Source organism: Notolabrus celidotus, chromosome 21, assembly GCF_009762535.1.
Source record: "Notolabrus celidotus isolate fNotCel1 chromosome 21, fNotCel1.pri, whole genome shotgun sequence".
NCBI lineage: Eukaryota > Metazoa > Chordata > Actinopteri > Labriformes > Labridae > Notolabrus > Notolabrus celidotus.
This window is the reverse complement of record NC_048292.1, coordinates 13,965,324-13,992,759: the sequence shown is the minus strand read 5'-3', so window position 1 is coordinate 13,992,759 and position 27,436 is coordinate 13,965,324. Positions and strand designations below refer to the sequence as shown.

General features: G+C 38.2%; 2 protein-coding genes and 1 long non-coding RNA gene across 3 annotated transcripts in view; 1 reads left to right on the top strand and 2 right to left on the bottom strand.

Moving 5' to 3' along the window:
* Window positions 1–10,452, bottom strand: part of snd1 (staphylococcal nuclease and tudor domain containing 1) — a 289,368-nt gene extending 278,916 nt beyond the window's left edge. Inside the window, exons 1-4 of the mRNA XM_034673168.1 lie at window positions 10,122–10,452; window positions 5,968–6,117; window positions 5,140–5,260; window positions 3,898–3,979 (exon numbers count right to left, since the gene is read on the bottom strand). Of these exons, the coding sequence (XP_034529059.1) occupies window positions 3,898–3,979; window positions 5,140–5,260; window positions 5,968–6,117; window positions 10,122–10,349 (581 nt within the window). The 5' untranslated portion in view covers window positions 10,350–10,452. The remainder of the gene's footprint in view (window positions 1–3,897; window positions 3,980–5,139; window positions 5,261–5,967; window positions 6,118–10,121) is intronic.
* A 4,795-nt stretch (window positions 10,453–15,247) lies between these two features.
* On the top strand, window positions 15,248–19,714 carry pax4 (paired box 4). The gene is made up of 10 exons (XM_034673751.1): window positions 15,248–15,704; window positions 15,848–15,978; window positions 16,147–16,362; window positions 16,448–16,538; window positions 16,839–16,979; window positions 17,070–17,152; window positions 17,236–17,299; window positions 17,862–17,935; window positions 18,653–18,758; window positions 19,204–19,714. The coding sequence occupies exons 1-10, from the start codon at window positions 15,671–15,673 to the stop codon at window positions 19,506–19,508; spliced, it is 1,245 nt and encodes a 414-aa protein (XP_034529642.1). The 5' UTR covers window positions 15,248–15,670; the 3' UTR covers window positions 19,509–19,714.
* A 2,994-nt stretch (window positions 19,715–22,708) lies between these two features.
* LOC117805225 lies at window positions 22,709–23,591 on the bottom strand. Its single transcript, XR_004629377.1, has 2 exons — window positions 23,169–23,591; window positions 22,709–22,992 (listed from the first exon to the last, which is right to left on the bottom strand). It is a non-coding gene; the product is annotated as an uncharacterized LOC117805225 (long non-coding RNA).
* Between the last annotated feature and the right edge of the window lie 3,845 nt (window positions 23,592–27,436).

Below are 27,436 nucleotides of genomic sequence, written 5' to 3'. Positions count from 1 at the left end.
TTATTCTGAAAATTAACCAGATGTTTTGATTTTGATTTGGTGCCCGACTTCCTGTCCCACTCCATCTGCTCTGTTGAGATTTATGCGTTGTCTGGCAAAAAATAGAAGTCTTGCGTATCTGATCCGGAGGGCAACAGCGTGCCGGATCAGAGACGCAGCCGGAACGCAATGGAGCGGATCCAGTGGAAGTTAACATTTTGACTAGAATAGAAACCTATCAGATCCGGCCCAAGGTCCAAACAAGGAGCCAAGGTCACCGTACGGGGAAGATTTTAAAAAAGAACAATATAAAAATGAGTCTGATGGGGCGCTGGTGGCCTAGCGGTCTAAGTGCCCCACATACAGAGGCTACAGTCCTCGTCGCAGGGGTCGCCGGTTCGATTCCCGGCCGGTCGACCATTTCCTGCATGTCTTCCCCCGCTCTCTACTCCCCACATTTCCTGTCTCTCTTCAGCTGTCCTATAAAATAAAGGCAAAAAGGCCAAAAAAATATAACTTAAAAAAAAATAAAAAATAAAAATAAAAATGAGTCTGATAAAATCGTCAAGACATGATGCTGTGTAAATATTGAATAAAATGAACTGGATAAGATGAAGTGCAGGGAAGAGGTGTAATCAGAGTGAATATGACAGTTTAAAAAGATGTGTCTTGAGATGTGATTTGAAAATGGAAAGAGAGTTGATGCTACGGATGTCTTGTGGGAGGGAGTTCCAGAGACGGGGGCAGAAAGGCTGAAGCCTCTGGACCCCATGGTGGTTAAGAAGGCCTGAGAGTGCGGCTGGGTGTGTTGATGTGGAGAAGTTCAGAGAGGTATGGAGGAGCGAGGTTATGAAGGGCCTTGTGACCGGTAACTTAATTAACTAATTAATGGACGGAGTTCTGGTGATGATACGAGCAGCAGAGTTCTGGACCAGTTGGAGTTTATGGATGGATTTGAGAGGGACGCCAAAGAGGAGGGAGTTACAATAATCAATGCCTGAAGTTACCAGGGTGTGAACGAGAACGGCAGTACTGTTGGGTGTGAGGGACGGGCGGAGGCGCTGTAGCTGTTTGCCAGGAGGCTAAAGCCTGCCTCAGCTCCACCTCTCTTTGTCTATTTCTAGGCTGACAAGAAGTTTTGCTGAGTCAGCATTTCCAATATCTCAACCGCTATCTTTTGGCTTCAAAACCCCTGAGTGATCTCACTGAGACTACATCCATGTATTATAGTCTATGGTCTAATCTAATCTTGAACATGTGTAAACAGTGCTTTCTTTTAACTGTTAAATATATCACTACGTATCACTCACCAGGACTCTTTGCCTTAGTAAGTCCACAGAATGCATCATTCTAACTCTAATGATCCCTTCCTTCAGTGTCCAAAACACTTGACTTTTTCAGATTCCGTTATAGAGCTTAACTTGGACATTAATTTGCACTTCATGGAGGAATTATTGCCTCATTACTTCAAAAATCTAGCTTAGTAAAGACAATATTCTGCATCCAAATATATTCAGAGGCTGAACACACATTTGGACAGGAGTGAGCTCTAATCCAACTTGTGTTCTATGTGTTGTGTTTGCGAGAGAGTGAGTGTCTGTGTCTTCACTCTTGCTCTAATAAACCAATGAAAAACCAGCCCCAAACAACTGTGCCCCCGAGTCCGCTCTGGTGCACAGCTCGACACAGCCTGGGCACTTAAATCTGCGAGTTGGCCGACAGTTCTCCCCGAGCCGCAGCGGGCTTCTTCTTCACATCTAACTGCACTGTCCAAAGCCATCATCATTATAATCACCCCCGTAATTATGATCACATCATTGTTAGTGTAGCCAGTCACGAGGGGTAATGATATTGGAGGCTAGTGCAGCGAGGGGAAAACTGCGGCCTGAAGTCCTCTCTGAGTAATGGGCCTCCCCCTTTGGCCAAATGATGCCTGCTTACACTTAAAGCATCATTTACATTAGCGCCTGTTCTGGGCCATTGCACAGAATGCTTGGAATGGGTCATTAGCGGCAAAATATTCACATCATCATCTCTGTTCATGTTGGAGGATACAAATGTAGCAGCATGAGTCAAATTGCTTGTAATGTGTGTAATGTGCAAATACTGCCACTGGGGGGGATATACAGTGCTTTGTCATATAGAGCTGGGTGTGTAAGTGTATTTAGGGGATTACAGCCTGAGGGCAATGTGGCAGAAAAGGGTTTCAGAGGGACATTGCTGTAGCAGCAGGGTAATGCTGCCACCATCTGGGACTTTATGGCTCCATCTCAATTCTCTGCAGTCAAACCAGTCGGGGACTTATGTACATCTCCCTGCAGAGTTACCAGTGATGTGCTGCTATAAGCTTAAGCAAGCAGATGATTACATCATGTTGCCAAAAGTGATTTCTGCCTCTTTCTGTGAAACAAAGAGTTCAGCAACAAAGCAAAACCAGCTTTGACGGGGTAGGAAATTACTTCAACTACACTGACTGAACTAACAGTTTTGGAGGGAGAGCATGTTTGGCACCAGAGTGTACGAATAGTACAATACTCGAGGTCAACCAGGCCAAAGAAGCTGATTAGTTCACCACTACAGATAGTTCCCATTCACTCATGTGATACAATTAGATGCATCAATAAATATGATGAATGGGAACTATGGCACAGTGAAAGTTTCTACTTTGATCCACCTTACTAAAAAGCAGATAATCAGACAAAACAAAGCTTTCTCTTGCAAACGTAAAAAAGCTGTTACATAAAAAGTTGTTTTGTGCTAACAAATGGCTGTTTCATGTTAAGATAAAAACTGTTTCAAGCTAACATAAAAAGCTTTTTCAAGCTAACATAAAAAGCTTTTTCAAGCTAACATAAAAAGCTTTTTCAGGCTATCGAAAGAAGATGTTTCAGGCTAACGACAGAAGATGTTTCAGGCTAACGACAGAAGATGTTTCAGGCTGACAAAAGAAGAAGTTTTAGGCCAACATAAAAAGCAGTTTCAGGCTAACAAAAGAAGATGTTTCAGGCTAACGAAAGAAGATCTTTCAGGCTAACATAAAAAGCTGTTTCAGGCTAACGAAAGAAGATGTTTCAGGCTAACAAAAGAAGATGTTTCAGGCTAACAAAAGAAGATGTTTCAAGCTGACGAAAGAAACTTCTTCAAGCTAACATAAATAGCTGTTTCAAGCTAACATAAATAGCTGTTTCATGCTAACATAGAAAAGCTGTTTCGTGCTTAGATTAGGAGCTGTTGATGATTGCTAAGATTGGAAGTTGTTTCAAGGCAACATAAGAAGATTTTTCGCTAACACAGGAAACCTTTCTTACCAATATAAATAACCATGTCATGCTAACCACAAATTTTTTCATGCTAGCATAAGAAGCTGTTAATGGAAGGGGCAGTTTTATGCAAACATGACATTTTGTGCTATGCAAACATAAAAAAACGTTTCATGCTAACACAAAAAGCTCTGTTATGCTAACATTAAGAAAACTCTAATGCTAACTTAAGCTGTTTCTTGCTAACACAAGACGCTGCTTCAAGCTAACATAAGAAACTGTTTGATGCTAACATAAGTAGCTATTTCGTGCAAAGAAAATTTGCTGATTCATGTTAAGAGAAGAAGCTGTTACATGTTAACACACAAAGCTGTGTCATGCTCACATGCAAAACTACTTCTTTCTAACACAGGAAGCTGTTTTATGGTATAGGCATGCAATCAATTATTTATTGCTACTCTGAGAAGCTGTTTCATGAAAATATAAGGAACTTTTTTTGCTAGCATCCACATATTCTAATAGTGAGAGTTTTACACTTGGAAATACAGTTTCTAGCACTTGGAGTTGTGCATTTGTTGTGCCATTCCACCGAATAGAAGCAATTCATCTCAACAAACAAGTTGAACATATCACAGCTAACAGAAGCAGAGATTCTCACTTGTTTCCTCTGATTCCTTCCCTGCGGACTGTAGCGAAGCCCTCGTTCACCAAAGCCTCGGCAATGTTCTCGCCTGTTGTGTCTAAAAATGAGAGTACAGAAGGAAAAAATAAATATCAAACGCTTCAGAAAAACACAGAGCCATTTCAGTTTGTTGGTTACAATAACACAGCAGTTAGTTCAGGTCTGGTAGCTTGATTGCACCAGAGGAAACCATGAGTGCGGAAATTTTGGATAAGAGGGGCACACAATCACTTTTTGCAGGTGTGTTGATTTTATGGTTGGTTGCAAACAGTTTTCTGTTAAAAGTGCATAAAATTAGCTGGCTCTGGGCACAACTGACACAAACTGTGGTGTGCTGTGCCACCACATAACTATTTAAAAAAATCAAGGGAATTCAACAAATTCTAACATTTTTTCCCCAGAAAGAAAAAAACACTTCAACCCTGAGTTGCCATTAGCTGATGCAAAAATAAGTGTTGGTATCAATAATAAATAGTACCTTTACAGCTTTTACTTGACAAAATAAACAAGAGCTTAATTTCAGAATACTCTATGTAATTCTAATGTAATTACTATTTTTAAATCACTGAGTCAGTTAGCTTTCAAGATCTCTGTGGTAAATTCAGCTGGAGTGTAATTCGTGAGAAAAATAAACACTGAAGAGTCATTTTGAAAGTGCTCTGCGGTTGATTCATGACTGGTCTGTGTACAATAAGTAAAATCGGGGAAGTGTTGAGAGTGCCTGATAAATTGCAAGTCTAATTGAGGTTACCTCAAGGGATGATTCATAAAAATGAGGCATCAATAAAAAAGGAAAGAAAAAAGGTACAATGATGGTATGAATATTGATCCGAGTCCTGTTTTATTTTATTTAATTCAATACTTTTTGTATCACTTTTTAAACATAAAATATTTCACAGTCTGCAGACATAGATCCCCTAAAAGAAAAAAATAATCCAAAAATATAGACTCAGATAAATAAAGTCAAAGGGTAAATAAATAAAATATATATATATATATATATGTATATAAAAATTATATATAAACACATATGTATATATTAAAAAATGTAATAATCCTGACACACAAAATGAGTTAAAGAAAATTACAACTAAATAAAAAGAATCAAAAACAAAATAAGTAGATATAAGAACTCTCCCTTTTGTCAGAACCTAGTCCCTGATTTATAAAGAAACTGTTTGTATTGGTTCATGATTCAAGAAGTGTCAGTCCACCCACCTCGTCCCAGGTAGACCATGCCGTACTCTCTGCCTGAAGCTATTTTGACTTCCACGGTGAAGCACACTTCTTTGCCGATAAGCTTCTTTCGCAGGAACTCTCTTGCTTGAAAGGCCCAAGGCTGCAAAACAAACAGGAATAATTATTTATAACTTTTGGAGATGCATTTTGACAAAACCAAGCCCTTTATTTCAAATAAAATGAGTATCAGTGTCTAAAAGGTACAGTAAGATCAGAGCTGTGTCGGTTGGTTTCAGGTTGTTTTGTTTCGTCTTTTTACAGCCATCAGTTCACATAGAAATCTGCATCGACGAAATACAAGCTTTAAAAATCTTGATTATCTGTAAAACATACTGTTCAGTAGGGTGTTATCTTGGTCAAAGAAAACCATGTAAGCTTATAATCTGTGCTTTTTTTTTTCTCTGCTAAAAGACAATGACAGACATTTTTAAAAGCAGATATAAAAGGTTAAATTTATACTTCATAACGCTGATATTTAAATGATGCAACCTTATGATTGCAGACATCAGTAATATCTAATTGGATGATACATTTTCAAAGGCGTGATAAGAAAATGATAAATCTTCACCTCCAGGCTGTTTCATTATTTCATAAACCACTCATGCTCTTGATACCAGCTCATTCCGGGTCTTTGAAAATCTTCACCCCACAGTATCAACAAAGACGCGCACACACACCAGCATTCAACCACAAATAGGAGCATCACTGTTTGTGCTGGAGGGCTGCTAAGTAAGACCTTGCTCTGCCTTTGCCAAACACACACATAAACACAAACAAACAAAAACACAATAGGAGCGAGCCGCTCACCTCATCCGGGGTGTCCTTGGTGTCAGGCTGAGCCTGAGCGGCTCTGCGGGCCATGGACCCGGCTCGGATATTACTGAGATTAATCTGACGCTCCGGGGGTGGGCCACCTCGAGGCTGGCCCCGGACAATGATGGCGCAGCCTGACAAGACCTGGAGGGGTGACAGAGAAAAGAAAAGAGTGTCAGTTGGAGGACGGAAAAGAAGCACAATTAACGGCTGATTTAATGAAAGTGCAGATAAAAGTTTCAATCACTTCTTGCTTGCTACTTCAAATCAAGTCATAAAAAAAGTGAAAGAAGCTTTTGAACAACTTCTGTAGAAATCTGGAGGAAGGCAAGAAATGGTTTCAGTTTCTATCCTAGACGCAGTTAACTGCTGTATTTGCATTTGTATTGCAGAAAGTGTCCGCCTGTTAAGTCAAGCCAGCTTCATTTGAGTCTGTTATAACAGCAGAGTATTTTCTTTAGCTTAACTGCACACCAGCTCATGTGTAGGTTGCCAATTTTCAAAATAAAAGCCCTTACTCATGAGTCAAATTTGTGAAATGTTTCAAAAAGCTGAAAAACTATCACAAAGCTGGTGAGCAAGTTCAAATCACTTGTTGCTATGGTATCGAGGTGTCATCCAAACACAATGGGAGATCACTCCATCTGATAACATGGCTGAATACAGGAAAAAAAAACACAGATAACCTACTCTTGGGTTTGACAACCGTGGCATTTACGCGAATCTGAGCAAACAGCTTTTATCTGCGGACTCTCCAGAGTGTCTGCAGGGAGCATCACCGGGGGCTGTTGATCTAAGATGTGAGCCAGATAAAGTCTTTCATCAAATCACCACTGTTACCCTCTGTCTGACTCAGGCCCGCCAAGTACAGGCTGGGCAGGAGGAGGGGATGGGTGTAATTTTTATACACTGAGCAGGCTTGGAAAAAGGAGACACTAACCCCACTTTCTTCAATGAAGGTGGCTGATTTTAGTTGACTTTGCTGGAATACATTTAAATCCAGGATTCAGTAGATACGTTTTCGTTTCGTTGGCCTCTCAGACTTTATTTAAATAAGACCTGCAGTAATTATCCCTCCACAAAACCTTCAACTCCTCTGATAATAAACCCACAAGAGTGTAACTGACTTCATTCTCAAGGGAAGAAGCTACCTGTTTACCACATTTCTAAAAACAGCCCTCCTGCTAACACCTGGAGACGAGGGTTATTATGTGTTATGTGGGAGCATGAGTGTGAGTTAACTACAGAACACTCTTTACTGTAAGGAAGCCTGAAGCAGACATGTATCATGCTTAATTTATGTCATTCTCTCATATTATTATTGTTACTATTTTGTTGTTTTTATACTTTATATTTAATTTTCATATTTTTTAACCTTAAACTGTATTAATTTCTTTATTTTTGTTGTATTTTCTTTATATATTTATTTTTTCATACAGCAGTTTTAAATTTCCCTTTTATGTCATTTTTTTCTGTTTATGTGCTTAAATTTGAAAAAGCAAAATAAAATATTTTTTATTGGATTTTACTGTTTTCAGTATCTTAGTATAACAACTCTAGTTTCCCGTTAATATAGCATTAATAAATCTCATAAATGAGTATTTTTCAACCAGCAAACAAAACAATATGTGGATCACTGTGATAGGCCAGACAACAACATACCAGGCTACCACACTTATTAGGTAAGTTACTACTAGTTTCTATTTCTATGATTGTTTTGTGCTTTTGAAATTTCAGAAATATTTCTAATGACAATCTAGCACAGAAGTCTCAAACATACGGCCAAAACCAGCCATCCAGAGGCTCCAATTCGGCCCTCGGGATGACTTTTCAAAGTGGAAAAATTACAGAGAAGACATCAACTGCAATTTTTCAATAAAAGGTAACTGCTGTTTCAAATTTGTCCTACAATCAAAAGGCTGACTGAGCGCACCTGAATGGCGCTACAGGACTTTTTTTCTCAAAATGAGGAAAAATAATATTTGCAGTTTGCACAATCCGGTAGAAATTCATAGACTTTTTGGACCCCTGCATACAACAATGTCCAGCAAGCAAACTGTTCATGCTGGAGCTGAGGGGTCCATAATATTCAACTTTTACCTTCTTCAGTATTATAATATGTGTAAAACATTACACTCTCTGTGTCAGGTGACTGGGAAACGTGTGCTTGCAGCAGGTTTCAGCGCTTAAAGAATATCATATTTGACCCCACTATGAGACTCATCATGGCGAAAAATACAACAGCTGTTCTTGTAAAAAGATAGTTCATTAAATGTGAACTTTTCAAAATGGACTTTTTTGCACTAAAACAAATGGAACAATTTGGATTTTTTGATATATACAGTTGTGCTCAAAAATTCACATACCCTGGCAGAATTTATGATTTCCTGGGTAGTTTCTGTTGTCTTTATGATATAAAAAGGGTAAACACAGTTGTTTGATAAAAAATTTGCTTCACCCAACCACTAACTTTTTTATTATCATTCATATTCTCTGAAAAATGGCCAAAAAAAAAAAATCACAAATTCTGCCAGGGTATGTAAACTTATGAGCACAACTGTAGGTTTTTATGTTATGATTCTGCAGGTCAGGCCCACTTGAGATCAAACTGGGCTGTATGTTGCCCCTGAACTAAAATGAGTGTGACACCCCTGATCTAGCATAAAGAAAACCAAAGGTATTAACACGTTATGAGAAAATTGAGTTTTACCGTTTTATATACAGAGGATTTACTTCCTGGAATATGCTTCCCATCGCTAATAGAAAACTCACGAACAAAAACTCTTAAAAAAGACATCAAAAGATTTGTTTTAAGCTTGAGATAGACTCAATCATTATATGTTGTGATCTTCTGGCTGTTTCTGTATTCTTTGTTTTATTTTCTATTTACCTTTTAGATTATGTTTCTCAGGGTTGCTATGGCTTAATTTCATGTTCAGCAATATTTTATTATATCTTTTAAGATGTTTTGAATTGTGCTGTAAATTACTGGGGTTTTTTATTGTTATGTGTGGACCCCAGGAAGACTAGTGACCACTTTGTAGAAGCTAGTGGGGATCCGAATAAAGAATAAAGAGTTAATAAATGTATGTCCACTAAGGGCTTCCGTAGTATTGGGATCATTTGTTGTGGTCTCTTTCATGGTGGTCCTAGAGGCTAGCTCCTTCCACAGGTCAAGCTAGGTACCCAACCAAACTGAGAATATCTGTTATTTGAAATAAATGGATCAAAGTTTAAGAAATAAGGCGTTATAGTCGACTATAAAATCAAAGAGGGTGACATAACATGTGGTCGAGGGGTGTCTCCACACCGCTGAGGGGAATGGGAGATTATAGGGGGCAAGACAGCTTCAGCTACGTGTCAGTTTCCCGTGGTAGGTTTCAACCAGATCACAGAGGAAACGCTCGGTCTGAAACTTCAAGTAGTCTACACTTCTGAACACATTAAACCACATTAACATCTTCAGCTTCTTTTAAAACGTGGAGTAAAAAAACTTTGATAAGAAAAGTGAAATATAACTCACCGGTTGTAAAGAAAAGCGACTATGATATAAGTAGAAGCGGTAAAGCTTAACTTTTCACTCCATGTTAGTTAATATAAATTACTTTTAATAAAAATGAATGACTGAAGTATAACCAAATTCTGTGTTTTAGCAGCACAACTGAACTTTGTTCACTGAGTCAACACTTTGCTGGACAGTTAGCTTTCCGTTAGCTGGGAAACTAAACATCTGCGAACGTTAAAGCCGATAAGTTTCTAAATGACACTCTAACCACTTTAACAACTACTCAAATTAATTCTAATACGTCTCACTATAGTGTCCTTTTCATGGTTAATACTTTTTAAATGTTCAATGTTACTCAAAGCTACATAGTAAAGTAGCAAACATGTGCTAACGTCAACTGGCTTAGCTAGCAAACTTAGCAGCACAGGAGCTAATGTTAGCTGTCATGGTGAGTTCAATGTTTGTGACAGTACAAAGTGACAACACGGCAACCCTTGCAATAAACACATTCATGTGCAAATATAAGTTGTTTTAAACTTTAAGGACGTCAGGTAGTTAGTTTAGCCTCCATTAGCCCAAAGCTAACTAGCTGTATGCTCTCTCACGCAGGAGCTTCACATCTTCACATGTCAGGGTTTCCTACCATCTTTACAATCCCTCTCTGCAGAGGAGCAGCCGGAGAAGGGGCTGACTGCGCAGGTGCCGAAACGGATGCCATGTCCAACGGTGAGAGATATAACGTCGTTAAAGGGGTGACCAGGTAAGGGAGCTGGGACTCTGCTGTGGGTGACTGTTCTACTGAAAGCCAAGAGAGAAAGGCTGAGCACCGATCAACACACACGTTATACCGGAAACACACTGGGCCATGCATACACACGCGTCAAACCCGTTCCGGGTCTGGAGGAGCGGAATGAATGGCAGTGGATGGAGCCGAGGCTAGACCGCGTAGACGAGTTGAAATAAAGGCTTCCGGAGCAGGAGCTGCGACACGTCAGCATACTGTTAACCCGGCTCATGCTGCTTTCAGAGGGGGGCCGGGAACCATATAAACAAACCACCCTAAAATAAAATGAAAAATTAAGTCAAAATATCTTTCCATTTGTCATAAATATTTCTTTAATAAACTTTTGAAAAATTTGGATGTCAATTAAGATTAAATTGTATATCATTTTAATATTATTTAAGATAATAGGCTGAATTAAAATGAAAAATAAAGTAAAATATTTCTCCAGCTGTCGTAAATAATTATTTGAAAAATTGTGAATGTCAATTAAGATTTCATTTTATATTATTGTAATATTATTTAACCCCCTCCAAAAGTGTTAGAACCCCAAAAAATCCCAATCAGATTTTATTAAATCACATTTTTAACTCCATTATTAACCAGTTAACCCTCCTGTTATGTTGCGGGTCAAATTGACCCTCTTAAAAGTCTATTTTAGGCAATACATGCCTTCCAAACCAGCTAAATGCAGCATAAAAATCTGGGAAGCATGTGACAGAAGAGGTGTGTTAATTTATCAATATCACTACATAGAAAAAAAAATTCAAAATGTAAAATAAAATGAACAAAAAACTATGTCAAGTAAAACTATTGTATTTATATTGAGGGCTTTCCAATGTACATTAAAAAAAGTTTTAACATTCATTTTAATGACAACTGAGTGAGTTATCCTCATTGAACCATGATCTGTGAGAATTAAAGAACACCAATGGATTAAATCTTGATTTTAGATAACAGACTGAATTAAAATGAAAAATAAAGTAAAATATTTCTCCAGCTGTCGTAAATAATTATTTTTAAATACTTTTGAAAAAATGGTGGATGTCAATGGTTTCAATTAAGATTGCATTTTATATTTTTTTATTAATATGGAGCCAAAACGATGATTTTAATGTTTGGTATTGAAAATAAAATTTGGTATTGAACATATATTATTTAATTTCTAGACATATTTGCATTCCAATATGTTTTTGAATGACAATCGTATTATATTTATTTGATGTCACTTTTTTTTCAATGACAGACTGTTGTTTCGATGACGTTCTTTTTTTGGATGCAGTTTTTATTCAATGATTGGTTTTTCAGTTTCAACTTTTTGTCACTGTTTGGGAGTTGAGGGGATGAGCTATGACGGCTTTAATTATAAGGATTTCATTTTATATTATTGTAATATTATTTAAGATAACAGGCTGAATTAAAATGAAAAATAAAGTAAAAATATTTTTCTAGCTGTCATAAGTAATTATTTTATATACTTTTGAAAAAATGCTGGATGTCAATGGCTTCAATAAAAATTTTATTTTACATTATTTTACTATTATTTAAAATAATCGGTATTATTAGTATTTTTGCTCTAACTTACAATAACTTCTGTGTTCCCTCTCATTAACTTTTTGGCTTACTCACAAACTTTTGCATTCTGGCCAACTTTTTTCAAACCCCAAAGGTAATAAGTCTTACCTTGCCATATTTGTTGCATTTTAGCACCATAACTTTTGCATTATCCAGCAGTATCTTTAGCAATAACTCACAATTACTTTGTGTAACTTGGATAACTTGCATTCCCTCATGGTAACTCTTTCTTTACCTCAAAATAACTTCAGCAGTCCATTGGAATAACTTTTATATTTTCTTTTAAATTACTTTTGTCTACCTCACATTAACTTTTTTGCCTTCACTGGCAAAAACGTTTACATTCCCTCCCAATATTCTTTTTATTCCCTTGTTGTATCTATTGCTGTACTTCAAAATTATATTTGCATTCCCTTGTATTAACATAACATCAAATAAGCCCCCCCTCAAAATCGTTTGCATCCTTTCCCAATGGCTGTTGCGTTCCCTTGCTACTTAGTGTGTTACCCTCCTACTTTGCAATTACTTGCATTCCGTTACAAAAAGTTTTCAACAGCATCCTGCAGATTGTCACACTGATCTCTTTCTGTAGAGTCATATGGATCTATGGACCCAAGTTTTATTGTACAAATAAATTTGTGATTACTCCCTCAGTGTTTGCAAGGTGTCATTTTTACTTTCCTATAGACATCATACATTGTGTCATATATGTTTCATATTGTTATGACCTGTGATATATTTTGGCTGTATTGAGCCCACATAATTCAAACACACTGTCTGAACGTTTCTACCCCACAGCCATCAAGGTATTAAATGATGCTCAATCATAATTTATTCAAATGCAAAATCATACTGTGATACCTTCCCTTGAGGGATTTGTGCAATAACTTTTGAATGTAGATGTCTGTCTGGGTTTGTCTGTCATGCGTTTTTTAGCATATATTTTATATTCAATTATTTTTTTATCACCTTTTGAATTTCGTTTTACATGTTACAATGACAATCAAGATATTCTACTTATATTCTGATACCAGAACATCTTCCTTTTTATTTCGGTTAGTCTCCAGGCGGCTAATTGCATAAAATAAATTAGTAAGTTAGTAAGTAAGCCACTATTGGTTTTTTTTGAGCTTCTCTCTAATTTACTTTATCAACAAATTATTATGATCATGGTTATAAGGCTGTTTGAAATCGTTTTCAGGCCCGTCTGAGCTGCATTGCGCATCCAATTCATAATTGTGACGCATATCTTCACAAAAGAACGCACGAGACATAGATTTGGATTACAATGAAGTGGGATTTCTTTCACAGTGGGCGTAGTATTTCACCTTTATGATCGGAATATACACAGTATTTCAAAAAGACGTGTCAAAATAGGAAGGTAACAAAGTTATAGTTTAAAAAATTACGCTCTCACACGATGCTGAACTGACAATATGGATGATTAAGGTCGTGGGTCTTTCTGCTGTATAAAATGCGCTGCATTGTGAGTTATAAATTGAGCCTTTGACGCATAGAAAAAACAAGTGGAAAATTTTGTTAACAGCTATATTACAAACGTTTTAAATTATATTCCAGAAATAGAAACTCGGTCAAAATTGAAATAAACATTATGATAGATGCTTTCTGTGCTGGGCCCTGCTGCTGTGGTTTGCGCATTTGGCCACGAACCTGACAACAAAGACAAACCAGCTTTAGAAATGCATAAAGGGATTCAAACAGCGTCTGAAAACAACACACGTGTCCAGAAGTATTTTTTTTAAAGTGGCAGCAAAAATCAAAAGATTTGGGCTATTTAGACATCTCATCCTGGAGTATTTTTCTACATTATTTCCATGGAATAACCTCCGTTGCGCACACAGCACCTCGGTGCGTCTTGGAGAGGTCAGGTAACCTTTTTACGCGGATGATTTACCCGCATCTCTCAACTCTTGAGGACGCGTTAAAGCACAAATACACGCGTTTTATCCACTACACAAACACATGGTATGTGTAAGTAACATGTTTTGTGACATTCTGGCATCTTTTTACCACTTAAACTCCCGCATGCTCCTTTGGCGAGTTCGGATTGAAATTTACGCACAGCTTTATGTGGTTCTATGTTAACAAAACAACCTAAGTACCTTAATTAACCTGCTGTGGCACACACTGTACGTGTAATCAAGTACCATAAATGAATGACCACATTAACTCCCTGGTAATAAATAATTTTAAAAAAGGCTTGCCTTATTTGTCTTGTGTCTTGGTTGGCAAGGAGATGATGGTGTCCAAGAATGGCTGTCCTCCATCCACCCTGACTGATTGTACACAGAGATGATTATTGTCCACTAGCACATGGTTAATGTATAATTTGGGCCATATGGCATTTTAAAATCTGAGCCTTTATTTCGGTGCCACTTCGATCTGTGTGGACACTACTAATGATATTCAATTAGTCATTAAACACGCCAAAGGACGAGCCTCGTGTGGCTTTTCACATAGGCTAATATTTGCTCGTCAAATATTTCCCTTTGAAACGTTTACAGCGCATTTTTATCTGCTGGCTGCCCAAGGAACATCTGTGAGGGTTATTTTAACCTCCCTCTTCTGGATAAACGTGGTCCCCCAATTGGCTCTCTCCTTGCGCTTATGCACGAGTCTATTTGTTCACGTTTTGAAAGAAAATGTAATAAAGAGAGACCGGGTGATGGATTTATGATTTATCAAAAGCACTTTACCATATGGCAGTCGTCATCGACGCAGATTTACAAATGTTTGTTTTATGAAAGGAGGCCAGAGATCGCTTTAATCTGAGCCACTTCACCCGGGGAGAGGATGCTCCAGTCACGTGATCACGTGTCTCCCACGAAGGATGGGGAAACGTACCAGTGTTGATCCTTTTAGTGTCTTTTGAAGAATTGTATCTGTAGCTTTATTTGGAAGGGGGAGAATGGAACGAAGTAGAAAGTTGAAGGCCTGAATCATGCTCTGCTGGAAATGTGATGGGTCTGAATGAGACAGGAGGCTGCCAGTGCGTAAAAGGAAACCTGCCCGACGTCCCAGACAAGGACAACTTGATAGGCTTTTAACAGCAGTACACAGAAATGTTGAATCTAAACACATATTGTTATAATCCAGGGGGAGGAAGATGCGTCTGTGGCGCACATAAACATGGTAACGTCTGTGGATGTTGTGCTAAAATGGCCTTAATTTGGTGTTTTGGTGCAGCAAAGCAAACATCAGGATATCCCACTAATACAAGACGTTAATGATGATGTAGTGATTTCAATAAGGGACAAAAAAATTGTTCTGATTGAAATAGCACGTGCTATTTTGTCATGTGGCAGTTGTTTTATTGCTTCTGATCTTTTTCTGAGTGACATTTTTGACGTTTTACGCATGCATTATGACATTTATTGCTCATATTTGTCCATACATCGTTGAAATTACAGCCACAGAAGCTTGCTGGAAATTTAACTGGAAGATTGTTTCACCATTTTAAACTCCATGACTAAAGCAGTCCACTTTTCTATACTCAATACAGATCAAATAATTCTACAAAATTCACGTAATTTGCTCTTTTAAGTCAATTTAAGCACATATCTGCTAATCTGAAGCTCTATAATCCCCACCTGTACTTTGCTGCGTCTCCCCAGGAATTATTGACATTTCAGGTGACACTGCACCACGTCATGTGGAGGTCTGCAGGTCTATAAATTAGCGCTGAAGGGCGTGATTCTCTTCACTGTAGTTCCCCACGGACACGCGCACTTACCTGGACGATTTTAACAACATAAGGTTTTTTATTATTGGATTATCATCTTGGATTTTATCATCAAGGCTTGGAGCCAGCAGAAATGTGTGGAGCAGATGTTGATCTGTCAAATAAAGGTAAATGTATCATATTTTACACAGCACTTTTTAGGTTATTCTTGGATTCAAATCACCTGTTTTGCGCACCGTCCAGATGTGAGCTATTGTAATACGGTGGGGTAATATATTTTAAATTATAGTTTAAGCTCTGTCATAATAAGGTGGTGGAACCGTAAATCAGCTTGGAGGGATGTTCCTCAACGGCAGACCTCTCCCAGAATCCAAGAGGTGGAAAATGATTGAACTGGCTTCAGAGGGAGTCCGTCCAAGCCAGATCTCCAGGATACTTCGGGTACGCAAAACCCCTTTGGTTGAGTTCACCAAGTTGCTCAGACTCGGTTGAAAAAAAGTTTCCCAAAAAGTCTTGTTGCTTCATTTATCTACTAGGACAGACCTAAGTCTGAGTGCATAATATGTGTTTGGGTTGAAGTAAGTGGAAGAAACTGCGTTGAACTTTCAGGTTTCCAACGGCTGCGTCAGTAAGATCCTGAGCCGATTCAGACGAACAGGACTCCTGGAGCCAAAGACAATCGGAGGGAGCCGACCTCGGCTTCTCACCCCGGGTGTCATCTCCACAATCATCCAGTGCAAACAGGAAAATCCAAACATTTTCGCTTGGGAGATTCGAAAACGGCTCGCAACAGCTCGGATGTGCAAGGCCTCCAAAACCCCTAGCGTGAGTCTGACAGATTTCAAATGTTGAGTTCATGCAACTTAAAACTCTCCAGCAGTTGATTTTGATGTACATTTTTGTCAACAAGGTGTCGTCGATTAATCGGGTTTTAAGGAAGATCCACTTGGATCATGGACCAATGTGCATGGAGAGGATTGTGCACAAGAGGACTGTGCAGAGTGAGTCACGTTAAAAGGCTCTTTGAATGACTGATAATACATGAAAAAATGTTAAGATGTAACCAATTACTGTTAATATTACAAGGAAAACAGTCATAAGCACACACTGAGAAATATATTGTCCAAATAATTTAATTTGATCAGTTTTTATGTAGTTTAATGAGGAATTCTGATAATGTCCCAAGTAAATAAATCTGGATTAATCAACAAATAGGCCTACAGGACTTGGTCTAACCCTATAGTACGCAAACGTGATGTTTTCTTCCAAAAATGATGTTATGTGTCTGTCTGCATCTGCAGATTTTGACTCCCTCATTCAGGAAGACCTGAATGAGAGAAGTACTTCTGAGACAGTGTGCAGCAACGACCAAAAACGCAAAGGCGCCCAGCATCGAATCCGAACCACCTTCACCACAGAGCAGAGCTCAGCACTCGAGCGAGGTGACTACAAATCTCAAACCAACACCATCCCGTTAACTCTTCACTTGAACTTGCAGCTAAATTCTCTTTTCACCCCCCCCCCCCCCCCAGAATTTTCCCACAGTCAGTATGCAGACATGTACACCAGAGAGAAACTGTCAGCGGAGATCAAACTTCCAGAGGAAACCATCAAGGTGACAAATCATGAAAGTGTTCAGACTAAAGCACATGACACTTTCTGCTTGTATGATGACTCTCTGTCTCGACTCTCTTGAAGGTTTGGTTTTCGAACAGACGGGCGAAATGGAGGAGGGAGGCCAAACACAGGAGCAGCACGCAGGGTGAGTGTGTGGTAAAGTGGAGGTCTTTGGGAAACATACCTAGAATACTACAAAAATCAACATTAACAAATACAACTGTATGGCAATTGGAAGCCTCTCAGCACACTTTCATTCTGACCCCGTAGTTATTTATAATGTCCTGCTGCTGTGGACGTTACAGACTCCAGCTGCTACTACCATTATCCTTCTCATCACTATCATCGCTCTCTCTCTCTTATTCTCCTCTGTCCCTTTGTCCAACCCCAACTCGGTTGAGGAAGATGGCCGTCTAACACGAGTCTGGTCCTGCTGGAGGTTTCTGCCTGTTAAAAGGAAGTTTATCCTTGCCGCTGTAACTAGCTAAATACTGCAAGGTGCAATGCTCATGGTGGATTAAGATGAGATCAGACTGAGTCCTGTCAGTAAGATGAGACTGGATCGTATCCTGTCTTGATGTTTGTTCTTTGTAAATAATTTAACATAGAGTACGGTCTAGTTTGTAAAAGCGTCTTGAGACAATGTTTGTTGTGATTTGGCGCTATATAAATAAAGATTGATTGTAAAGTACGTTTCTTTGTAACAGCTGCAGACCATCGAAAACAACCAGATGTTGTTCCTGTGAATGCATCAATGCCACGCAGCTTTGAATCTCAACAGGTACAGTTCAAATTTATTTGTTTATTGAGTTGGGACAATGCACATTGAGCAACATTAATGCATTGAGCATCAATGTAAATGCACCAGACTTGGCACAGATGCTAAATTTCATCCGTTGTCCCAAGGCAGGTACCTATACAACATAGACATAGTAAGACTAAAACCTGACAGCTACAAATCATACAATAGACAATTACAAAACAAAACACAGGCAGACAAATCAAGACTAACAAAACACTGGCAGACAGAATGAGCACTTTTAGGACCCTAACACAAACACCTAAAAGGCCTCAGTGCACCTGAAAAATTGGCTTCATGACGGCAATGTAAAGTTCTTAAAAATGTCTAAATAGAGTTTAGAAGTTTAGTGTTTTTAACGCAGCATGGGTTAAACTACGTGGTAGAGTTGATCCTGTTTTTAGTGGTTGATAAAAGAGTTTCGTATTGGTTCTTCGTGTTCGATTTCTCAACAAGCGGGCCGAGCTGACTGACATTCATGTGGGAAAACAGCTGCTAACGAAATGTACCTCATACATAAATTTCCCTTTAAGTCCAGAATTTTTTTAGCGTCAGCATAATGCTTTTAAATAAATGCTTTAAATCTGAAATAGTTCTGGTAATGCGACCAAATCTACCAATCACAAACTAGCTTTTGGGGTTTATTACACACAACAGACCCGCACTCTACAGTCATTCTATGTTTGTGTTCGTTTAAAGACAACAGGAGTGTCCAGAGTCTACTGTGAAAACTCAGCGGCCTCTTCTACGTACAACACAGCAGTCAGAAAGTTGCCACATGGCTACTACTCTGCAACTGAAACAGGTGAGATTTCAACGTGTGGAGTTGCCTCTTGTTCTTTGGTAGTTTAGATTTTAAAATGCGTACACGAAGGCTTCATATTGGGAGCTTGACATAGCTCTGTTATGAGAAGTTATACAAGGTGACTTCCAATCACCTATTTGTGATATTGGCACAAATTTAGTCAGCACATACAAGACTTGCACCTCACATTATGAAACACAATGCCCCATATAACTGTATTTAATTTACGTTATTATTCAACTAATTGCAGTGTGGCTGTTTAAGATGTTAGAATAACAAGGGTAAATGCAAACACCTGCTTTCGTGGCAAATATCTGCCCTGAAACATACGTTATTACTTTTGTGATCCCTTGTGAGCTGCTTTTACATGTAATTCAAACACATAGGAGTCCTTACTTGACTTTGAAAGGAACTAAGGTAACAGTTCTCTCAATCGGATATGCAGGTATTGGACATTCTGAACGTGGGACATCCGTCTCAGTCCCAACATCATCATTCCTACATCAATCTGGTCACATGATGGCCCACACCATGACACCAAAGCCTGCACTGGATCTCCAAACAGATAGATTCGCCTTCCCATTATTTCACCACAACGCAGTTACAAACACTCCGCTACTTTTGGGCACTGAGACAATAAGACCGGAGCAGACTGTGACTCCGATCTGGAACCAGCAGGGGGTTTCTTTCCCATGGTGCCAGTTTTCGCAGCAGGCATGGGCCCTGAGTCCACATGGTTACCAAGACTGACATTTTAAATTATTATTGAAACAGGAAACATTTAACTTTGGTCATTTCTAAATTTTGAAATAATCAATTTTCTACCTATATGTTTTGTATATTTGAATCTGTAAAGTGCCATTTGAAAAGTTTCTGTTCAACTATGGAGACATACATTAGCATTTTAGCTAACTGTGCTATGTTTAACTCTTGTATGCTAACGAACTTTGCTTTTTCATACCAATAAAAGTAAAAAAAAAATATACTGTGGCTCAAACAAATTTTTTTTATTTAATTTAAACTTCATTTAACCAGATGAGACCCATTGAGATCAATACCTCATTTACAAGACAACCTGGCCAAGAGGTCAGCAGCACACGTCAAAATAAATAGCACAACTCAACAGCATGGAGCATATATACAGACAGTATGTAGAAGCAATCAATCATTTAAAAGTGCAACTTATTTGCAAATAAAGTGCAATTTGTGATCACAAAGACAGCATTTAAAAACACAGGCACTGTTCTGGGGTCTGTCTTTCATTTAAGATGGAGTCGAAGGCGTCGAGTGAGATAAGATCTGACAAATTCAAGTCCTTCTGGAGTTTATTCCAAGCAGTAGGAGCAGCAAAACTGAACCCTCTCTTACCGAACTCTATCCGAACACACATTTGTAAAGTGTTGCAGGAGCGCAAGGCATAGTGGCTTTTTGATCTTTGTAGATACACACACAAATACAATGGGACCAAGCCAAGAAGACATTAGATGTAGCCAATGTGTATGCTTGCGTACAATCAGGGATGGCCAGTCAGCTTTGACGTAAAGTTCACAGTGATGAGTGAGGCGTGTGCAACCCGTGACAAACCTCAGAGCACTATGATACACACCATTTAAAGACAACAAACATTTAGCTGAGGCTCCAAAGTACAACACATCACCGTAATCAATAAGAGGCAGGAATGTTGCAGAGACTAAAAGTTTCCTCACTCTGAGGATGAAACAGGATTTTTTTTCCTGAAGAAGAAACCTAGTTTCACCTTAAGTTTGGAGACCAGGCTGGCTATATGAGATATTTTAAACGAAAGCTCCCAATCGAAAATAAAACCCAAGTATTTATACTTAGAGAAGAGTTCTATGGGTTTCCCTTGTGAGGTTACAACCAAGGGGACGTTTTCTGGGGACTCGCTTGAAGTAGAGAAAAGCATTAGTTTGGTATTGTCTGTATTCAGGACTAGTTTTAACATAACATACAGTACAAGAGTAGAGTACAAGCAAAGAGTGTATTTTGAATTCAACTCACTGCACGGACACTATTTATCCAGCAGAGGGCGACAGAGGACACAAGTTAGCATCTCACACTTTCTTTTTCTTCAATGCACTGCTGCTTTACTCATTATTTCTGAAATGCTGCTGTTGGAAAGCAATCACTGAGCAGAAAAAAAAAAATCAAACTTAGTGCCTCAAATTTTATTTTTAATTCAAATTTTCCCTCTTATGTTTCAGGCGATCTCAAAAATCCTAAATTCATCTATAAAACAGAGCTGTAAGGACGACAATGTGTGTGCAACTTTAAGAAGAGAAGAGCTAACTAAAGCTGGACAGGGAGGGTAGTTAGAGACTTTTATCAAAAGGTTAAAGTCAGTTCTGTTAGCTTTTAGGAAGTATAATGTGTCTTATGGCAACGTGTGGAATTGGTTCTGCATGAGAGGGTGTAGATTTTAATGTGCGTTTACAACAGTACAACAGTGCATAACTTTATCTGGATTCTGTGTACCTGCTCAGTGATAAATTCTGATTGTAACATAACTCATAGCTCTACGGATCATTTAAGGTTACCACTGGGTAATATGGATGTTATCTCTTTTTATAGTCTCTAGCTTGCTGTTTGTTTAAGAGCACTAAGAGATGAAGGCCCTCGGCCAATATTTCTTTCCACAGGGAGGCTAGTGGGAAAATCTATAAAAGCATAGCTTCAAAAAGTCTAAACATGAACTGATATCTGCTCCGCTCGGTATCACTTTTTATGAGTGCGACAGGGCAGAGGCATTGAGTTCCTCCATTTCCCTTTACTGCAGTGAGGAGACGTTAAGACTCGGGAGTTTCTCGATAATTGGTCACCGGGGGGGAGAGGTTGGGATCAGACGGCAAACAGCTTGGCCAGCAGGCGTGGAAGTGGCCTACTGGCAAAAAGTGACCTGTTGGAATTTAATGCTACAGAGCCAGATAGGTAAATTACATCTCCACATGACAGAATAAACGTTTGTGTTGTGATTTCTGCCGTGAATATAAATCATGTGTAAGCCTTTTAAATAGTTTTGGCTCAGCTATGGAGAGGGAACATAATGCCTTTTTAAGTTAAGGCCAGTTTTACTGTAACTGATATTACTCAGGGGGGTGACAAACTGCAGGGAACAGGAACGTCATTTTTAGAAACTTGTAGCTGTTTGAATATAATCAAGCTACCTTATATCTATAGCTCAAAATTTTACAGGCATATATTTGACTTTTTAAAATAGGGTAGCTTACTTATCTATAACACTTTACATTTAAAAAGCTAAAAAAAAATTTGCATCTGTGTTACTTGATTCTGATTGGTCAATACCTCACTGGACATCAAAGGTTGCTCAGGGTTTGACTAATTAAGGACTCTAGCGGTATATATGGATACACACAAAGAAGTGCAATACTTTGATGTCAGTTTGTCAAAGGTGGGAAAACAGAAACGAGTAGATGACACGAAAAACAAAGGCTATGAAAAAAAAAACTTTTAAGAAGAGTATGGGGGCGCTGGTGACCTAGGCATCTAAGTGTCCCACATACAGAGGCTGTTGTCCTCGTTGCAGAGGTTGTAGGTTCGACTCCTGGCTGGTCGACCATTTACTGCATGTCTTCCCCCACTCTCCACTCCCCACATTTCCTGTCTCTCTTCAGCTGTCCTATCCAATAAAGGCAAAAAATCCCAAAAATATAACTTAAAAAAAAGAAGAGTATGAATGAAACATGGTTTACAATATGGCGATGTTAAATGACTGAAATATGGAAAAGGAAGTGTCAAACTCTGGCATTGACAAGGTAGAAAGACAGGTCAAGAAATGTTCAGGTCAGTGTGAGGAAAAACAGCTATGTTAGCTTATTTGAGGAAATATGAGTGTTCTGTGAGTAATAAGTGCTACTTAATGTAACATGAACAGTGGAATACAGAACAGGGGCTTCAATGAAAAGGCCGCAATACTCAGTGTGGATCATGTCATTTATTATGTGTTAAAGGTAATAAAACAGAGGCAGGAAATGATAAGAGCACAGACAGGAGTGCTATGGCTGAGAAGCTGACCATCCACTGAGAAGAAGAGTATAGGCTACTACCCGTGCCAAAAGGGGAACCTAAACATACGTCATAGAACATAAAGCAAAAAAAACCTTCAAAATAAGTCACCACACTAATAAAGAAAAGCACGTCTACAGCGAGTGAACTCCCAGCAACCCAGTCATGCTGGGAAATGGAGGCCACACCAGCCCTAGAAACAGAAGGAGACTTTTTTTAAAAACATTTTCACTCTAAAATAAATTATGACATACCCACAATATTACAATCATTAAAATACAACTACCTCATGGTTTCTGCACCCTTACAATATCCTACAATTAAAATATATAAAACAATGCTAAACATAACCTCAAAGGACTGGCTTACCAGAGCCACAGAGAGTTTTCAGAGTCCGAGAAGCTGCAGCCTCACCTGTTGTCTATCAGCCCACTTATCACCTCATGCCTGCTTCTGATTGGTTTCTAAACCCCACATGGTCCAATTGCCCCTCCACTACACTCAGCTCACAATAAATGAAAAAAGAAAGGTTTCATTTGAGAAATATAAATCTATGTTAGCTTATTTTGGAAAATGTTTGGTTCAATGCTAGTTGTAACAGCTTAGTTAGTTCATTTTTTGATATTACAGATGAATGTGAGTGATAGAAGCTACGTTAGCTTATTTGAAGAAACAATGTGAGTGAGAGAAGCTACGTTAGCTTATTTGAAGAAACAATGTGAGTGATAATAGTTACATTAGCTTATTTGAAGAAACAATGTGAGTGATAGAAGCTACATTAGCTTATTTGAAGAAACAATGTGAGTGATAGAAGCTACGTTAGCTTATTTGAAGAAACAATGTGAGTGATAGAAGCTACATTAGCTTATTTGAAGAAACAATGTGAGTGATAGAAGCTACGTTAGCTTATTTGAAGAAACAATGTGAGTGATAGAAGCTACATTAGCTTATTTGAAGAAACAATGTGAGTGATAGAAGCTACATTAGCTTATTTGAAGAAACAATGTGAGTGATAGAAGCTACGTTAGCTTATTTGAAGAAACAATGTGAGTGATAGAAGCTACATTAGCTTATTTGAAGAAACAATGTGAGTGATAGAAGCTACGTTAGCTTATTTGAAGAAACAATGTGAGTGATAGAAGCTACGTTAGCTTATTTGAAGAAACAATGTGAGTGATAGAAGCTACGTTAGCTTATTTGAAGAAACAATGTGAGTGATAGAAGCTACGTTAGCTTATTTGAAGAAACAATGTGAGTGATAGAAGCTACGTTAGCTTATTTGAAGAAACAATGTGAGTGATAGAAGCTACGTTAGCTTATTTGAAGAAACAATGTGAGTGATAGAAGCTACGTTAGCTTATTTGAAGAAACAATGTGAGTGATAGAAGCTACATTAGCTTATTTGAAGAAACAATGTGAGTGATAGAAGCTACATTAGCTTATTTGAAGTAACAATGTGAGTGATAGGAGCTACATTAGCTTATTTGAAGAAACAATGTGAGTGATAGAAGCTACGTTAGCTTATTTGAAGAAACAATGTGAGTGATAGAAGCTACATTAGCTTATTTGAAGAAACAATGTGAGTGATTACATCTACGTTAGCTCAATTGAAGAAATAATGTGAGCTTAATGTGAGCTAAACAGCTACATTAGCTCATTTGAAGAAATAATGAGTGATAACGTCTACCTTAGCTTATTTTACAATGGCTACGTAGTTAACTGTCAACATGGGTGCAAGACAAACTGAAGTTTAGTGGAATATTTTCAACAGAAGAACCACTTCCCCATTTTTAAGCAGTAAAATCATCATTAAATCATAATTTGGTGTAAAATGATTGATTAGCCATGTAATATGCAGGATAATACAGTTGGGCAGGTTTGAGCAGAGGAACCTCTTCACCTGTCATGGCCCTAACCCGCTGACAACTGTACATAATCCTTGCAGTGTAATGGATTTAACATGTGTTTCCCTTCCAAGTAAAATGGTGACCCCCAACAAAACCGCTGTGCCCCCTCATAAGGCTTCTGGTGGTTTCACAACTTAAAATGTGAAATCTTTTTCCCATACAAGCAAAGATTAGATTAAAGTCGCAAATGAACAGAGATGTGCTGTCGAGCTTTTTCTCTCTCTCTGTACAACATTAATCATGTTATGACTAACATTTTTTTATCTTGTGATCCTTGTCAGAAGGGGTAAACTCTACGGAACAGCCACACTAAACAATTATATAGAAGACACACCAAATCTGTCTTCATAAGATTAATACTATCTAATCTCTTATTGAGCAACCCAAACTGAAAAGCTCAATAGTATCTCAACCAACGCCTGGGATGTCCACATTTGTCAGCGAATGTTTCAGAGGACATGTTATTAAATCTCTCCCTCCTCGCTTAGATGGATGACTCCTGCTCTTTTAGACACTTAGGCGTATTTATCACGCATTTGAATCTGCTGCTCTGACGGATACAAGGAGTAAACTGCCAAAAGCAGAGTAAACAGATTTTAAGTGTGTGGGAAAAGGCCAAAAGAAAGAAGCAAAAGTGCAGGATGAAGTTAAACGCAACGACAAGTTGTTTATTAAAATAGAAGTGATACAAAGGCTACTGCATTCAGAAAAAGTCATAGATATAAAACAACATACTGAAACACAAAATAGCAGCTGATATATTTAATATTAACAGTATACAAATATATATGGTGAAAATACTTAGGTATGATATTTACAAAAAAATCACACGTCATTTACAAAATACCTATTTACATAAAAGTCAAATTAAATAACAGTTAAGACTCCATAAGAGCACAGCTGAAGGGGAATCGTATATCTGCAACATGATTATGGATATGTGTATTTCATGTAAAATGTTTATAACGAAGGTTTAACTTTATACTTTATACACTTGAACCTTTGGTTTAACCTGTGTATTGCTATTAAAGGGTTGCATTTGTCCTCAAAAGTACAGTTAAAGCTACAGTTATAATTTAATGCAACAGCTGTGGTCTCTGAACATGAAAACAAAAGGACAAATGACTGATGCAAAGCCCTGACTACAAATGTTTGTTTCTTTATTGCTTCGTACGGCAGCCAAAACTGCCTTGTTTGCTATCGTTGATGTAATGCAGTTATATCAAGATTGAGAGTAGATCATGTGTTTTGTTTGTTAAAGAAAATGAGCTTTGTTTTTTTAGGACAGTGAAATAATCCAAAGAAAAGGCCACCATGTTGTATAAGCTGAAATGTTAAATACACCAAGAGAGGATGACTTCTTTACAAATGTAGCTTAAAGATTCAAGCTGAAAGTGTCAAATCAAGGAGTACCAGTGTTCGTCAACTCTAGGAGGTGGAAATAGTTGTACTACAAACTCACTCTTGAATACTCCTCAACTGTCTCAGCTGACAAGACGCAAATAGACCTTTATCACGAGTAAACAAGATTTAGTATCCGGAAAAAAGGACATCATTTACTTGTGATCTCAAGGTAACAGAATTGAAATTTACAAGCATAACAATTCCCAGCTTCCGTAGTTTAGTACCGTTTTGTATGTGATTTCTAGAACAGTCCTCTCTGAGCTCAGAGTACAAAGCATGGTTTGACTCCCAGATAAATGCCCCACAAACATTGGTAAATAAACGTGTTAATGGAGGGTGAAAAGGACCTTTTGGCACAATTGAGGTCAGACAGTTACACAAACACAACATATAAGGGAGTGGTAGAGAGTGGGGAAGATGTGAAGTAAAGGATCTTAACTGGGAGTTGAGACAGTGACTGTTAGGACAAGGTGTGCTTTAACTGGGGACCCCTTTTTGGAACAACTTAGGGCATTTACAGTAGAGTCAAACCTATTATTCGGCTATGTCTTGGCAATTCATAAATGTTCATAGACAAAATGTGTTTTTTTTTAAGTTGAACAATGTCGCTAACCGACCTCCACCAAATAGAATACTTGACTCGTATGGAGGCGGTCATTTTGGTACCAGTTGGACAATGGTAATGTACCAGATTGAATCACTTCTCCTTTCCTTTCCCCTCTAATATATCTTTATTTTGGGTACCACTAATTGAAGTTTTATCTGTAATTGTTTATTATTTCAATCAAAATTATATTTTGCACCTAAGCCTTTTATAATAATTTTGGGGTGCATTTTTACCCCAAGCAGCAGCCTTCAGTGTTGAAAAAAACAATGTTGAAGTGCAAAAACTGCAGTTCCTCTGTTGTCCACTTGAGACTAGCAAACATAGATATATGGTTTTGGCCATTGTAGTTCAATTATGTATTTGTTTTAACTTTACGTTGATATATATATTTTTTTGTACTTGGTTTTGATTACTTCCTGTCTTGGATTTATGCATAGGAAGACATAATAGGGGCTGATTTGACTGACAGGTGAGTGCTCAGCTGTTTGCCAGGTGGCTTAAGGCCTGCCTCAACTCAACCTCTTTGCTGCTTTCAAGAGTAGTTGGAAGTTAGTAAGAGTCAGCATTTCCAATATGGCGACTGTCTTCATAACGTCTTTTCAGAAACCAATGGGTAACATCCAAGCGGCAACCTCTGGTCTCAAACTATGAGGCCAATGCGGAAGTGTTATAAACTGCAATTCAACGAGAAACCGCTTGAGGCTGGCTGCAGAAACATC

Bases quoted from the DNA above. Each gene is read 5' to 3' on its own strand.
- pax4 (XM_034673751.1), top strand. From the start codon at position 15,671: ATGTGTGGAGCAGATGTTGATCTGTCAAATAAAG. The intron at 15,705-15,847 runs GTAAATGTATCA...TGTCATAATAAG, and splicing joins TGTTGATCTGTCAAATAAAG to GTGGTGGAACCGTAAATCAG. The intron at 17,936-18,652 runs GTACAGTTCAAA...GTTCGTTTAAAG, and splicing joins GCAGCTTTGAATCTCAACAG to ACAACAGGAGTGTCCAGAGT.